Genomic DNA, 14,429 nt, shown 5'->3' on the forward strand with positions numbered 1-14,429 from the left:
GACACAGCCTAATTGGACTCGTTGCTGATTTCCTTAGAATAATATTAATGTTTACCAAATTAAATGGTCGTTTCTTCAGGCCACAGTATAAATGCTTTGTAAAAATTTGGAAATCTTGATTCAACAGGGCAATTTTCCTAGGAAAACATAAAAGCATTCCTTGTACGGAGTAAGACTGTTTGTCTTTCTAGCCCCTGATTGTCATTGAACATAAGTCAGTACTGCCTCGTTTGTCAGCATTGTTCCACTGGATTGTGACAGAGTGGTTTTGCTTGTACAAACCCTCTTTCCCTGGCAGGCAGTCACTGCTACTGTTGTGGGAAGATTGTTGAAGTTCATCAGAGACTCCCAGGATTATGTGTTCACTACAGGTCGCAAAATAAGTATGTTATCCTGTCATGCAAGTCGAACTTACCTCCAGCATTTGTCAAATTATGGGAGATAAGGTGAGTAAAAAGTAGGTTTGTGTACATTCAGTATTTGAGTATATGTGAACTTTCCAAGGAGTTAGCCATAATGTGGCTAAAAAAATAAATCTTGTGATAGTAAGAAGTACTGTAAGAAATTTATTACATCATACAAAACAAATAGTCCTACTTAGTTGCCTAAGTATTTATGCTTTTTAGTGGTACAAGCCTAAATAAGCTCTGGCATCTATTATCTCCAGAAATACTTGAATTGACTCTTTCTGTGTGCAGTTCCAGAACCACATAATCTTTAATACAGGGCACACCTACACTGAGCACTTATGTCAAAGGATGAGCTGATCAGTTCCATGTGGGCTACATAATGCATGGTGTTCATTTGGTTTAATGTAGGCCAAAGCCAACTTGACACAGCCTATAGCCATGTTAACCAAAGTCGCAGGTTGCTCCTAATTCTCCCTGAGAATCTAGCACAAACTATGGCTCTATGCCCATATAAATAGTTGGACTAGTTTCAAGATGGAACAGGATGCAACTGTTTGCATAGCCATATCATATTGCCCAGGCTTGTGCAACCCAGGGATACGGGATGGCCCCCACTTTTCCTACTTTTGTCATCATGGCAGCCAGTGGGCACAACATGGTTCTTGCCAGTTGCTTGTTGCCTGAAGTGATGATGGCAGGAACAACAAGGCATTGGGGCGGGGCGGGGGGGGGGGGGTGATTCCTCTCCCCTCCTTTGTCACTCTGATATCCTGGCTGACGTCACTTCAGGTTTCAAGGAACCAACATGAGCCATGTCATCAAGATCAGACACCTCCGCAGTGGCCAAGGGAGAAATGATGGCCCTGAAATAAGTGGTCAATATGGATATGCCCACAGATCTAGTTCTGGAAGAACCCAAAGTTTGTTGGAGCATCATGAAGATCAAGTCTAGGTGGGATAAAGTTGGACTGAAACAACACTCAGGTCTATGCTATTTAAAAAGTCCCTAAATTATGAGCATCCCAGACGCATTCTTAAATCCCATTCTTCGAAAATGGAAACAGTAGGATTCAGCCATGACTATGCCTAGAGAAAGCCATCCTTCAAAATACATTGACTGATAAAGAAAAGCATTACTTGGAGAAGCAACAGATGGGGTAATGGTACGTCTGCCCCTGGAGTTGCGTTCTTTTCAAAAACCCCTCATATCATCCCCAGTGGCCTGCCCCTCATCATTTCGTGATGGCAGAAGTATGTTTTCACTTGCCTGCAAAAGACAAGCAGGAATGAGGCTTTATGGAAGACTTACCAAAACTAAAATAAAATAAAATAGGTGTTGCTGACACAAATTGACCTGATAACTCATTTTGAATTTGCAAAGATACATTAAACCTGTGGAAAAGCTACAGCAATCATCTGGCTTGATGAGACGAAGGCATACCATTCTGGTCTTGCCACAAAATGCTATGTCTGTGGCAAAGGCCATAGTGTTCATAGCCTTTGGAATAATATTCCCGCAGTGAAGCATGCTGATGTCTGCATTGTGTTAAGGCTGCACTTTCATCATTAGAGACTGAGAAGTCCAAGATTGAGCAAATTCTAGAAGAAAACCTGTTTCGTTTTGCAAGAGATCTTGGACTGTAACAGTGATTCATTTTCCAATATGACAGTGATGAAACACAAAGCCATGTTAATACCGGAATCGTTTAAAACAAGAATCCAAATGTCTTAGCATGTCAAAGCCCAGATCTCGTCTGAGTGGGTTTCTTTGTCAAGATCAAAAGCTAGTGTTCACCAATGGTCCCAGTCCAACCTGACAAAGAGATCAATTTTGCCAAGAAAATATGCTCAACTTGCAGGATCCAGATGTGCAGAACTGCTTCAGTTTTACTTCAGAATACTAGCAGCTGCAGTTGTGCCAAGGTGCTTAAAGTGGATGATGGTGATAAATATTTAGGAATATAGCCATATCAAACTTAACAAAGCCTCTGACAAAGAAGATCATTTTAATGTCAATTTTCCTCCTCACTCTTTCTCTAGCTGAAATATTTTTAGCACCATCAGTATTGGGAGGATAGTGAAGTACCCCGAGGAAACAGACTTTTAGTTGGATTGCAGCAGTGTATCTGCAGTAAACAGTGCAGTAAAGCTTGAACTGAGGAGACCAGGAATCTTCAGTTGATCTTCTTATAGTAATGGATGCTTGCTTACAATCGGCTATAACTGCCTTCATAATACCTTACTAAGCATGTATGAACAGCAAAGAGAAAGAGAAAGCAAATAAGCATGCTTAACCACCTAAATGTAGTAGGTTAAAAAAGTATAGATTGATAAGTTTGAGCACCAAAATAGAAAATAAAACAGAAATTGATGGTGATGAAAAAATAAATTATTCTTGGATGCATTTTTCAAGAAGCTTTCATGTGGTCTGTTGAAGATTTGGGCTGTTTTTGTTCCTTATACAAGGCTTATGCCACCTGGTTGATTAATTTCAACCAGGTTTAATTGCTTTTTGTGGTGTAGGAACCTGCTTTTATTTTATTTTTGATGGTCTTACCAAACTTCTGTTGAAGAAGTGATGTCCAACTGCATAACTATCTGTGGTACACCAGCCAACTAGTGCCAGTTACTTTACCTTCACAGTTCTGAGCATCTTGTGCTTGTCAAGTTGTAACTATAACAATTAAATATATTTTGATACCTAGGTGTAGCACAATAGAATGTGAAAAAATGCAAGGCTGTATCTACATTTGCAAGGCACTATACATACATGCATGACTTGAAAGGAACAAAATGTGAATAGTGAACAGTCCCAACCATACAGAGTGGTTACAGGAAAAGGAGGAGGACAATTCATTTTTATTCCACACGTGTTTAAATTGATTTATCTAGGGCTTTGACACATAGCAACATCAGCCCACTATATCTTGAAAATCCTCACAGAACATAAAGATCTTGAGGTACCAAAATGTTCATAGAAGCAATTTCAGTCCAAAATAGCCCCCCAGAGTAAAGTGTACCACTTGAAACAATTCCATGTGCCAAATCTTGATGTTTTGTACAAAGCAGGCGTGCACGTTAGTAGCTGTTCTGAATAATGGGGTATGGGGTAAAACAATTGCTAGGTGAGAGGAAAATGACTTTAGATAGGTTCGAGTTCCCAAGACAAATTAACTTAAGAATGTGTGAAGAAGCAGCAGTATATGTGCCTTTCTTCCCACTTGTTTCTTTGCACTCCATTCTATTTTGTGTAGATCTCCCCCAACTCTATAAAAACACAGATGTCTCTAGTGGAAGCAAGGTTCCCAAGACTACAGCCTTCCTTTCTCATGGCATCCTAGCAGGGGGAAGGTTGACAGCATTGCATGGGAGGGAGGGAGGGAGGGGAAGAGTATGTGGCAATTTAAACCATGTGCTTGTGCTGTGGGTTGCTTCCAGTCTGCCGGTATAGACAGTCCAGGTGGTCTGCCTGTCTACTTTTTCCCTTCCTTCGTCTCCCTATCAGAGTCTCTTGAACTACCTTTTCAGTTGCTACCTGCTGACACCAGGATCAGCAGGAGGGAGCCATTACCAGCTCAGGGAAATAGTGGTCTTGTTGTCCTTGTGGAGAGAAAAGGAGTCAGAGCACATGCATGCTCAATATATGGGTGCCTTGTGTATTTCAATCAGCAGCAAAGATAGCACAGCAATGCTGCCTGGCTGCTTGTGCTCATACCGTTGCCTGGAGCTTTGAAATGAGCTTTCATAAAAAAGCAAGCAGGAGGAAGGGAAAAAGAAGACGTCAGAGAGAGAGAGAGACTGAGACTGAGGTCTTGGGGTCTGGACTCTGGAGATTAATAGTGTCATTATCTTTGATAGGCTGAGGAAACCCATAGTGGATTCTGTACAAGTATGAGTGTGTGTATGTGTGTGAGAGAATCTACAGTGAAGTTGAAGGCACACATGCAGAAAGATAATGTGAAGAGACAGAGGATGGGGGAGTTGAATGACTTGCTTTTCAGTGTTTCCAGCCAAAGCTGTTCGGAAAGGGGATGATATCATAATTGCAGTTTTTAAAAGAAAAACCATGGGTATATTTGCCTATCTGGAGGAGGGAGTAGTGTGTTGTGTGTTTGGTTTTCTGAATTACATACGTTAAGTGGGTATGTTTGAAGTACTTTTTGTGTGGTTATGTATTTGAATTTTGAAGGAGAGATGTTGCTGTCCAGGTGTATTTGTGTGGGATTTTGGTGTCAGGATATATTAATGTGTATGATTTCAGAGTGACTTTTTGCCTGGATATATTGTGTTTCTCTGGGTATTACCCGTTTTTCTTCTGGGAATTTGATATGTTGATAATGTCAAACAAGGAACCTAGCATTTGGGACAGGATGAAACACATGAGGAACAGAGAGAGAGAAACACAGTACAGCCAGTCGCCGGTTTTTAAGATCAGTTCAGGGGGTACTATTGTTCTAGCTTTGAATATGCATCAAATATGTTGAATGGTTTTAACAGTGAATCTTTTAATACTGTTTACATGTAATTCTGTTTTAATAGTTGTATATTTGTATATTTTAAATGTTGTGCTAACATTTTTATGTTAAGCTGCTTTGAGTCCCCTTTGGGGGAGATAAAGTGAAGTAATAATAATAATAATAATAATAATAATAATAATAATAGCAAGATAGGTTCTGTGGGTTTTTTCTTAAATTGAATTTGTATGTAAGTCAGAAAAGGTACATTTTTAAGTGTAACTCTGGCCAAATATATTGGATAACATAGAAAAAGGTTACCATCCCTGTGGTGTTTGTTTTTCTCTCTGTGCCTCTGTTCAGAAGATTTCACCTCACTTTCTGTCCCTGTGATTATTGGATTTTGAAAAAAAATTGGCTTGTTTTGGAAACAGAAATTGATGATAAAGCTTCAGTGAAGATACATTTTCTCCACGATAACTCTTACAGTAGTGGATTTCCCTTCCTATGGGTAAATTTTCTGTTGTCCCACCCCCATTTGTAACTAGGAGTTGAATATAAATTGGATGTTTGTAACTTGGGGACTTCCTGTAAGGCTGATTGACTTAACAGCCCTGTTAGCCTGGGTTTATCTCTTTATTTATCTGTCTTTGCACACTTATTGCAACTCAGACAATCCCCAGCCATCTTCTTTCTTGTTTTGAATCCTTTTCAGCCACCCATTGTGTAACAGTTGAATTTTAAAACAAAAATTTTTGGTGGACTGTAGGGTCTGTTCCTATGTGGTAAATTCAGTATTTTTATGGAGGGTGAAAAGAGTTGCTTTGGGTGTGAAAAACATTTTGGAAAGTGTATTTTATAGAAGTACAGCTACCACCATCCCTATTAACCTACAGCTCAAGGGGTTGTGTACATGTGTGAGGCAGAGGTTGAAAAAATATTTCTTTCACTGAAAATGACTGATTCTGCCTTCTACCTTGATTTAACTCAGTGCTTTGGAGTTGTGTGTGTAAAACAGAGATTGGAAAAGTTAATATGTTTTGTATAAGTATCGCCTTCTAATATCTGTTAGACCTGCAAGGTGACATTCAGTGTACAAACTAAGTGAGATTAGATTATCTGACCTTCTGTCTGCTGGAAAAATGGAGAAAGAAGAGAGGTTCTTGATAATTCTGAGTGTGTCTTTGAAGTCATAAATTGCCTTTTGTTGATAGATGCGGTCAGCCCTCCAAATTTGCTGGTATAAGGGGCACAAGATCACTGTGAAAGTAAACAAGCATTATTTATAATTGCTGGTTTTAAAAAAAATCTGAGAGACTATCTCTAGGAATTTCTATATCATAGAGCACAACTCTGTGGTCAATTTCCACTGGAAGCTGACTATAGAGTTGCATTGGATGGCATAGAGATTTCTAGAAATAACATTGTAATGAAAATTGCGAATAATCAGATCTGCAAAAGTCAAATCCACAAATGTAGAGGCTGACTGTTTTTAATGCTTAATTAAATAATAGGGTCCATCTTTTGTCATATCAACAGGGGCTGTCCCTAGGTCTCAAATTTTGTCCCAGAAATGCTTCTGATCTGGTTATCCAAAGTGTAAAAGGAGAGGTGGGAAATGCCTTTTTGTGAATTTCCGTATATAAATTTATCTGGAAGTCTTTATAAAATTAGCTTTTAAAAACTTGATTAATGCAGATGTTTTAAAAGATTTTGGTAGTTGTTAAAGTAATTCATACATCTTTACATATTTGTGTAGTCTTTATATAATGCAGCTGCCTGGGAGTCCTCAGCTAGGGCACTGCTTCTCATATCCATCTGTGTGCAGTTTATATTGAGCATGAGAGATGGAAAAGCAAAGATAGAAAAAAGATATTTCATGCAAAAGAGAAAAAAAACTCCTTTCTTCCTTGAGTAGCAAGGGAACTTAAAATGTTGTCTTCTCTCCTTTACATCTGCATCCTCTCTGTGGTTGTTTCCTGAATTTCTGTTTAAAAATAGTTTTACGTAGACTTTTTTTAAGGAAAGAGAGGGAACCAAAAGTAGTACTACTTTCTGACAGTTTCCCTACATCAAATTCCATCATATTCAGGTTTATAAGTCACTAAAATGAAATCTGGAAGTAGTATCTGGAATATTCATATTATAAATGTACTTGTCATGCCAAATTTTAGTGAACAATATTAGAATAATGTATACAGATATAATAAGGGAAAGTAAAAAATGAGAGCAGTAAATTTAAATGACTAAAAGGGGGAAATCACTGAAAACTGTTGACATGCTAGTTTTAGCACACTCAATAGCCTGTGTATGAAATATAGTGACTTTTCCCTCTCATCTGCTTCCAACAGAGGAAGCAATTCCACCATCCCTGTCATACTCCTGTCTGCAACATTTACACATACCAACTTCCTTACTTCCTTCAGTGGGTTCTTTATAAAAAAAAGCTGCTCCACCAACATCATTTTGACTACTTCAAAGTAACCAGAAACACTTAAATGATTTTGTGCAAACACAGTTCTGCTGTAATTGTGTGTTGAAAAGGAAACATGAAGTACTGTATTATTAGTTTTTGTCTTGGCTGTACCAATAAAAGGAATTCATGACTTTTCAGATGACTTTTATGAAGCAATGTTTTTTTTTTAAGAAATAGAAAATTTCTTAAGCAGTGGAAAACTTTCCATTTTGAATTTTTTTTAACCCAGTCCTTGTACCTTTAATAGAATGAAGGCATTTCTGTACAATAGATTCTTAATTAACTGGAACTCAAGCAACCAGAACTGTCAAGCAACCACCAAAAAGTGAAAAAACCAATAATTTAGTAAAAAAAAGTTTTTTATAATGTAGTAAAACAGTAAAACTTTGCTACATTAAGTCAAGTTTGTCTTCATTTGTCTATTTGCTTTTAACTACTGTATTTCAATATTAATATCAAGTCAATGAAGAGTTTATGGTATGGTATGGTATGGTATAGTATAGAGCAGGGGTCCTCAAACTTTTTAAACGGGGGGCCGGATTACTGTCCCCCAGACCATTGGAGGGCCGGACTATAGGTTTAAAAAAAAAAAAAAGATGGCCAAATTCCTATGCACACTGCACATGTCCTATTTTGCTACTGTTATGAATTGTAATGTAAATATCTGATATGCAGGATGTATTTTCATTGTTACAGATTGAATATAATTAAAGCATAGTGATGAATCACAAAAACAATATGTTTGGAGGAGTATGGGCAATGAATGATGGGATTTGCAGTACCTTCAATCAATTCTGCTCTGACTTCCACAGACTACTGAGACCCCCAGGAATTACAGAACTGGACCAAACTTGGCACACAGAACTGCCATGACCAACAGAATATACTGGAGTGGTTTGGGAAGAATTGACAGTGATTTAGGGGAGATGTAGTTTGCCTACATCTGGAGAGTACTGTGAACCCAAACAGCTATGGATCTGGACCAAACTTGGCATGAATATGCAATATGCCCAAATTTGAACACTGGTGGACTTTGGGGAAAATAGGCTGTGACATTAGGGATTTGGAGTTGATTAGACCTATAGTTCACGTACAATCAAAGAGGTTCTCACTGCATATTTGTGGCAAAGGCAGACATGGGCAAACTTGGGCCCTCCAGGTATTTTGGACTTCAATTCCCACAATTCCTAACTGCCTACCAGCTGTCGGGAATTGTGGGAGTTGAAGTTCAAAACACCTGGAGGGCCCAAGTTTGCCCATGCCTGAGCTAAGGTCACCCGGAGAGGCACCCCCTCCTCTTCCCTCCCTCCCAAAACAAAAACACAACATGGAAGAGGAGGAAAAGGAGGCAGCGAAGCAGCTGGCGTCCCCTGCAGCCAGTGCATCCTCCGTGCAGGCTGGGTGCTGCTTGACTCCACTAATGCCACTGGGTCGAGCTCCCCAGCAGCACTGAGGGTCAGCCAAAGGCAGCAGCAGCCTTCCTTCCTCCCTCCTTTTGCTCCCTTCCTCCAACACACGGACGGCTGGCTGGCTGCAAACACCGGGGCTGTAAACCTGGGAAATGGGACGTGTTTAGGCAGTTTGGATTGGGGAGGGGAGGGAATGGTGAAAAGATTGAAGAAAGGAGGAAACAAGGAAGAAAAAGGAATGAAGGAGAAAGGAGAGGGGAGAGGGGAAGAAGAAAGGGAAGGAATTGAATGAGGGAAGGGAAAAAAGGAAGGCAGGCAGCCAGGGTGGGAGGGAGGAAGTAAGTCCTGCGCCCTGGGAGAAAACAAAAAAGGGCATTTGTCGTCGGAAGGGGAGGGGGGATTGGTAAGGAAGTGAGGACAATGTTCCAAAGAAAACTTTGCCCAAACCCTGCACCCCCCCCCCAAAAAAAACAAAACAAAACATACCCTTCTGGGAAACAGACTGAGCGTCAACACCTTCATTCTCTCCCTCCTCCTCCTCCTGGGGAGACCCTCCATTGCTGCACGTGGCTCCAGTTCCCGCGGCCTGTGGGGAGGAGCAGCGGGCCCTTCATTCCCCCCACCCCGCACTGAGTTTTCGTGCCAGAAGCTCGGCCTGCCCCACAGCCTGCAGGGAAGGCAGGGGGAGTGCGGTGGTGGACCTCATTGCTCCCCCCCCCCCGTGCTGCTTTTTGTGCTCAGTTTGGTAGTTCGGTTCAGATCCAAACTGGCAGAGGGGCCCCGGCAGCCATTCCAGGGAGGTGGAGGGGGTGGGGCCTAAGGAGGCCATGCTGCGACCCCTCGAAAATTGCCCCGTGACCCCTAGGTTGAGAAATGCTGCTGTGGAGGGAGAAGCGCAGCAGAGCGGACGCCATTGGCGGCGGCAAGGGGCATTGTGCAAGGCCAGGACAGGCCGCGCGGGCCGGATAGATGCCCTTGGCAGGCCGCATGTGGCCCGCGGGCCGTAGTTTGGGGACCCCTGGTATAGAGTATAGTTTTAGTTAGGTCTATTTTAATAGTAACTCTTAAGCAATCAGAAAGTAAATTTATCTGGCACCTATCAATCCCCATGGGATTAATTGAGTGCCTACTGTAAATATTTGGAAGCACTTTTCTTTGTGTTATAGTTTTTTCTTTGTTTCCTGTTTATATTCTAAATTGTAAAGTTTCACTTGTTTTTCATAGATTAATTTGAATGTTAGTATTTAATGGAAACTGATCTTGAGTGAATTTATTAAGGGCTACAAAGGTGTATTTTCCAACGTATTAGTATTTTGGAAAATATACCTTTCCTAGATTAAAACTGGCTGTGACTTTAGTGATCAGTTAAATGTCATTATGCATAAACATATTTCTCAAAGTCAGTAGTGTATCCTCTACGAAAGAACATGCAGAATTCTTCCATGGTAGTGCTTGTGGAGTGTAAAACAGGACGACTTGTAGGACAGTGACAAGTATTCTGCTCTGGATAAGAGTTTTCAGGAGCGTTGACACCATTAGCTGTAACTGCAGAATATTTTGTTAATTACAAAATATTGTATGTAGCTGCACATATTTCTGGAAAGGGCATCACAGTGGAATAGTGTCTAAGGTAGCAAGGTTTTATTGGTAGCTTAATTAGCTAAAGCTGTTACTTATTTTACAACTTTAGGTGTATTGTGCCTAGGTGTTTGTGTGGAAAGGCATTTTTAAATAGTCAAATAAATAAAAACAGCTGAAGTGTAGGAGGAGATATGTAGAATTGTTTTTCTTGCCAACAGTGATTGATAGGTTTTGTGAAATTTTAAATCATCTCATGACATTATTTAAAAATAATGATTTGATTTGAATTCACAATATGCAAATACATATAAATACCAACAATCACATTTTTATGAGAAGGCAGTGCTTGTAGTATATATAATTCATCAAGACCTTCCTGCCAAGTCCCCAAGAAATACAGAGGGAGTGCACATAAGCCCATTGTAAAGATTCTGTAGAGACTCTGCAATAAGATACAAGCTGAGTATTATCCAAAATGCTTACAACTATAAGTGGTTTGGATTTTTATTTGTTTTGGATTTTGGAATACCTGTTTGCAAAAACCGTGGACCTTCACATTTGTTGTGGATGTGATTACAGGCTTTGTTCTTCTAGGAATTTCTAGGTCCTCCAGTGTTACTATATAGCTAGGTTGTACCATAGAGTTGCACTGGAGGATTTAGTGATTTCTTGAGATAGCCTCTTTCTAGGCACTTGTTAATCCCCCAGTGTAGTCCTGTGATCAGCTTTCAACAGAATTTGACCATAGATTTCTTCTGGAGGACCTAGAGATCCTGGATAGGTGTTATCTCAGGTAAAAAATAGTGTTTTTTATTTGTTTTCCCCTCACTTTTGCAGGGGGTCCTGGGCTGCCCCTAGCCACAGTGATATATTTGGAGATAGGCTGTGATATATTTGGAGATAGGCTGTGATATATTTGGAGATAGGACCCCAGGTTTGCCATAACATGTTTCATGTAAGGCATGGTAATGGGAATGGATTGTTATTTGTTTGGTCTCATGAAAGAAAATGGATAATGATGCTAGCTATAACATCTTAGATAGTGAGTCTCATTGAAGTTGATAGAGTTTAGTATGGCCAAAATGTGTGAGACTTCATGTCTCTCATTACAGTCTCTGTCTAGGAAGACCATTGTCTTGGAGGCAGCAACAGGTGGCAAGTGATAAAAGTTTCAGATTTAGGAATATTTTGGAATTTGGATTTCTGGATAATGGATACTCTATCTCTGCTATACTGCAGCTGTGAATTACCCTTACACAATTGATGAATTTGCATTGTTGTTACCAGGTTCTAGGATGAGGTTGAGATCTTAAAATGGACACTTTGAAATAATGAATATTAAACTCTAGCTCTCCTGCATGGATTGGAATGTCTTTGGATGTTTATATGTTCTATACATTGCATTAAGAGGCTTTTATATATTTGGTTCATATAAATAGCTGAATGTTTATTGTACAATTGCATTTTAGTTGGCAGATGCACTAGCTTTCTTCTCCAGACTTTTGCTTCCCTTAGAAGAAATCGGTGTAAATCTGTTCACTATTTGGCACCTCACACATTTAGAATATGGGGTGTATTTTTAAGGCAAATTGAAGAAAGTGTTTCCTTGTAAAGTTAGTGGGACTTTCTTCACTAATAGTAACCAGAGGTTGCTTCTTTCTGTTGTCATTTGACTAAAGTTGAAATTATTGAAACACTCTGTTCTATGCATACTGTACGTATTAAAACTTGTTGCCCTCCATTCGTGCCTCTTCTAATTCTACAGCACAGCACTGGTCACAGCTAGAGTGCTCAAGGGCCAGGGCTTCCCAGTTCTTGGTGTCTATGCCAGAGTTTTAAAGTTTGGCTTTAAGCCTTAGGTTTATCTGTCAGGAAAAAGTAATCTCTTTTCTTTATTGTCTAAGGTGGAAGTTGTCTTAATACTGCAATCCTGGTATTTCCTATTTCAATTGTATCTTTGTTGTGGTCAAAGCACCACATTTCAGCATATCCCAAGTGACATCATGTCACTTCTGTCTGCCATTTTAATTTTTCCTTTTGTATTTTAGGGAGCTTGGGGTGGTGGAGGAGTTAATGGAGCCATCTGTTGCCTTTTTACGTGATTTTGAAAGATTTGGAGTGGTTTGAGGTCAAACAAATCACCCCCAAATCAGTCCATTTTTAAATTGAGGGGGATTAGGGGCTTTGAAGGGTTTCTGGGGTGGGTGTCCTGCAGGCCATACTTCTGGGTCCTAAGGGCAACCTACAGGATGCACTTTTCTAATCCCAGTCTAAAGATTGCTAAGCATAATCAACCCTGTGTGTTGTTGTTGCTGTTGTTGTTATTGTTGTTTTCTGGCCTGACATAATACTTATTTTGTTTCTTTTTACCTAGGTGTAAAAAACTTTTGAGCAAGAAGAAGCTAAAAAGAAAACAAAAAAGTAAATTGAAAATAAAAACCCGGAACAAGGTAAAACTGTTCTTCTCTATTGTTTTCATACTGTATTTCAGCCTGGAATAGAGAATTGAAAACTGTAGCATAATTTCAAGAAAGAGGGAAATGATATTATTTTAATAATTATTGATTGCAGAAATCTAAAAAGTTCCATTCACTGTGGAGTAATCTGAGTAGTCCGTAGCACTACTGTATATGTAGTTCCTAGTTCTCAGTTATTTTGCTTTCTTTCATTTTACTAAATTCAGGGTTATTGTTTTATTTGGATTTTTATTTCACTCTTAAATCTCTCTATTGATTGGAAGTTGTTTTAATATGTACACAGTTGCTAAAAATATTGCAGTGAAAGTTTACATACCGTAGCAAGTTTATAATAGCTAGATAAACACCCTCTTTTCATTTTAGACCCCTAAAACAAGACCTCTAAAACAAGAAATAAATGAATAAAGATGTGTGTATCTGTTGTGGCATACACAACATGTATTTTGCTCCCATGTGCAGCTAAACATACATTAGGGTTGCATCCCATGTGATACTTAAGGCATTAATAAGAAAGAAATTATGCACATCTTGTATTCTGAATCTGCACAGAAGCATTTAAGTTACATATCCATTTTTGACCCTCCAAGTGTTGGTTGTCTGCGTCCTAGTCAACATAACTAATGGTGTAGGACTTTGAGCGTTGTGTTCCAAACACATCTGGAAGGCTGCATTCGCTCAACCCTAGCTTTTGGGAGCAAAATAAATATTTATGATGTGTGTGTGTGTGTGTGTGTGTGTACAGTCCCCAAGCTACAGGCTAGATAGGTTCTATAGGCTTTTACTTAAGTTCAATTTGTATTTAAGTTGGAACTTGTCCAGCCTTCTATCTATCTATCTATCTATCTATCTATCTATCTATCTATCTATGTATATAATAAAAGTCAAAGTTTGTATGCGGAGGACAAAAGTGTGGCGGTGTGGCGGTGTATGTGCCAGCATTCTGATTGGCCAGCCTGAAAGTTCCAAGATTCTGATAGGCTGCCGCTGTGGTGCTATTTGCATATGGTCTCTGATTGGCCAGCTTTACAGGAGCCCCTGGTGGAGAAAAGGGTTCATGACAGAAACGGAGACATGAGATTTGCGTATGGTCTCTGATTGGCCAGCCTCAATTCCAAGATTCCGAGATGACAAAGAGAGGAAAGGAAAAGGCCAGGGGCTGGGTCAGAAAATTACCAATACAGACCAAACTTGGCACACAGAGCCCCCATGACCCACTCGACATCCTACTGCAGTTTGGAGGAGGATGAACCATGAATGATGGGACTTGCAGTACCATCACTCACATTCTGAGACCGCTGTTAACCTCATCCAATGACTGATCAGGACCAAATTTGGCACATAGACCTCTCAAGACCCACTTTATGTCCTGGTGTGGTTTGGCCGGGGATGGACCATGGATTATGGGACTTGCAGTACTTTTGCTCAATTTTTGAGACCACTGCAACCCTCATCCAATTACCGATAAAGACCAAACTTGGCACACTGAGTCTCCATGAGGACTCTACATCCTGATGCAGTTTGGAGGAGGATGCACCATGGACGATGGGATTTGCAATACCTGCACTCCCTTCCTAAGACCACTACAACTGCCAACAATGATAGATCAGGACCACAATTCACAC

The 14,429-nt window shown here is 39.9% G+C and overlaps 1 protein-coding gene across 13 annotated transcripts in view; it reads left to right on the top strand.

The window, feature by feature from the left end:
- Positions 1–14,429, top strand: part of MYCBP2 (MYC binding protein 2) — a 169,913-nt gene that overhangs the window by 16,016 nt on the left and 139,468 nt on the right. For all 13 annotated transcript variants that reach the window (XM_067466879.1, XM_067466881.1, XM_067466884.1 and 10 more), the window contains exon 2: positions 12,705–12,780. In XM_067466879.1, the coding sequence (XP_067322980.1) occupies positions 12,705–12,780 (76 nt within the window). The remainder of the gene's footprint in view (positions 1–12,704; positions 12,781–14,429) is intronic.

The sequence above is a fragment of the Anolis sagrei genome, chromosome 3, assembly GCF_037176765.1.
Source record: "Anolis sagrei isolate rAnoSag1 chromosome 3, rAnoSag1.mat, whole genome shotgun sequence".
In the NCBI taxonomy this organism is placed as follows: Eukaryota; Metazoa; Chordata; class Lepidosauria; order Squamata; family Dactyloidae; genus Anolis; species Anolis sagrei.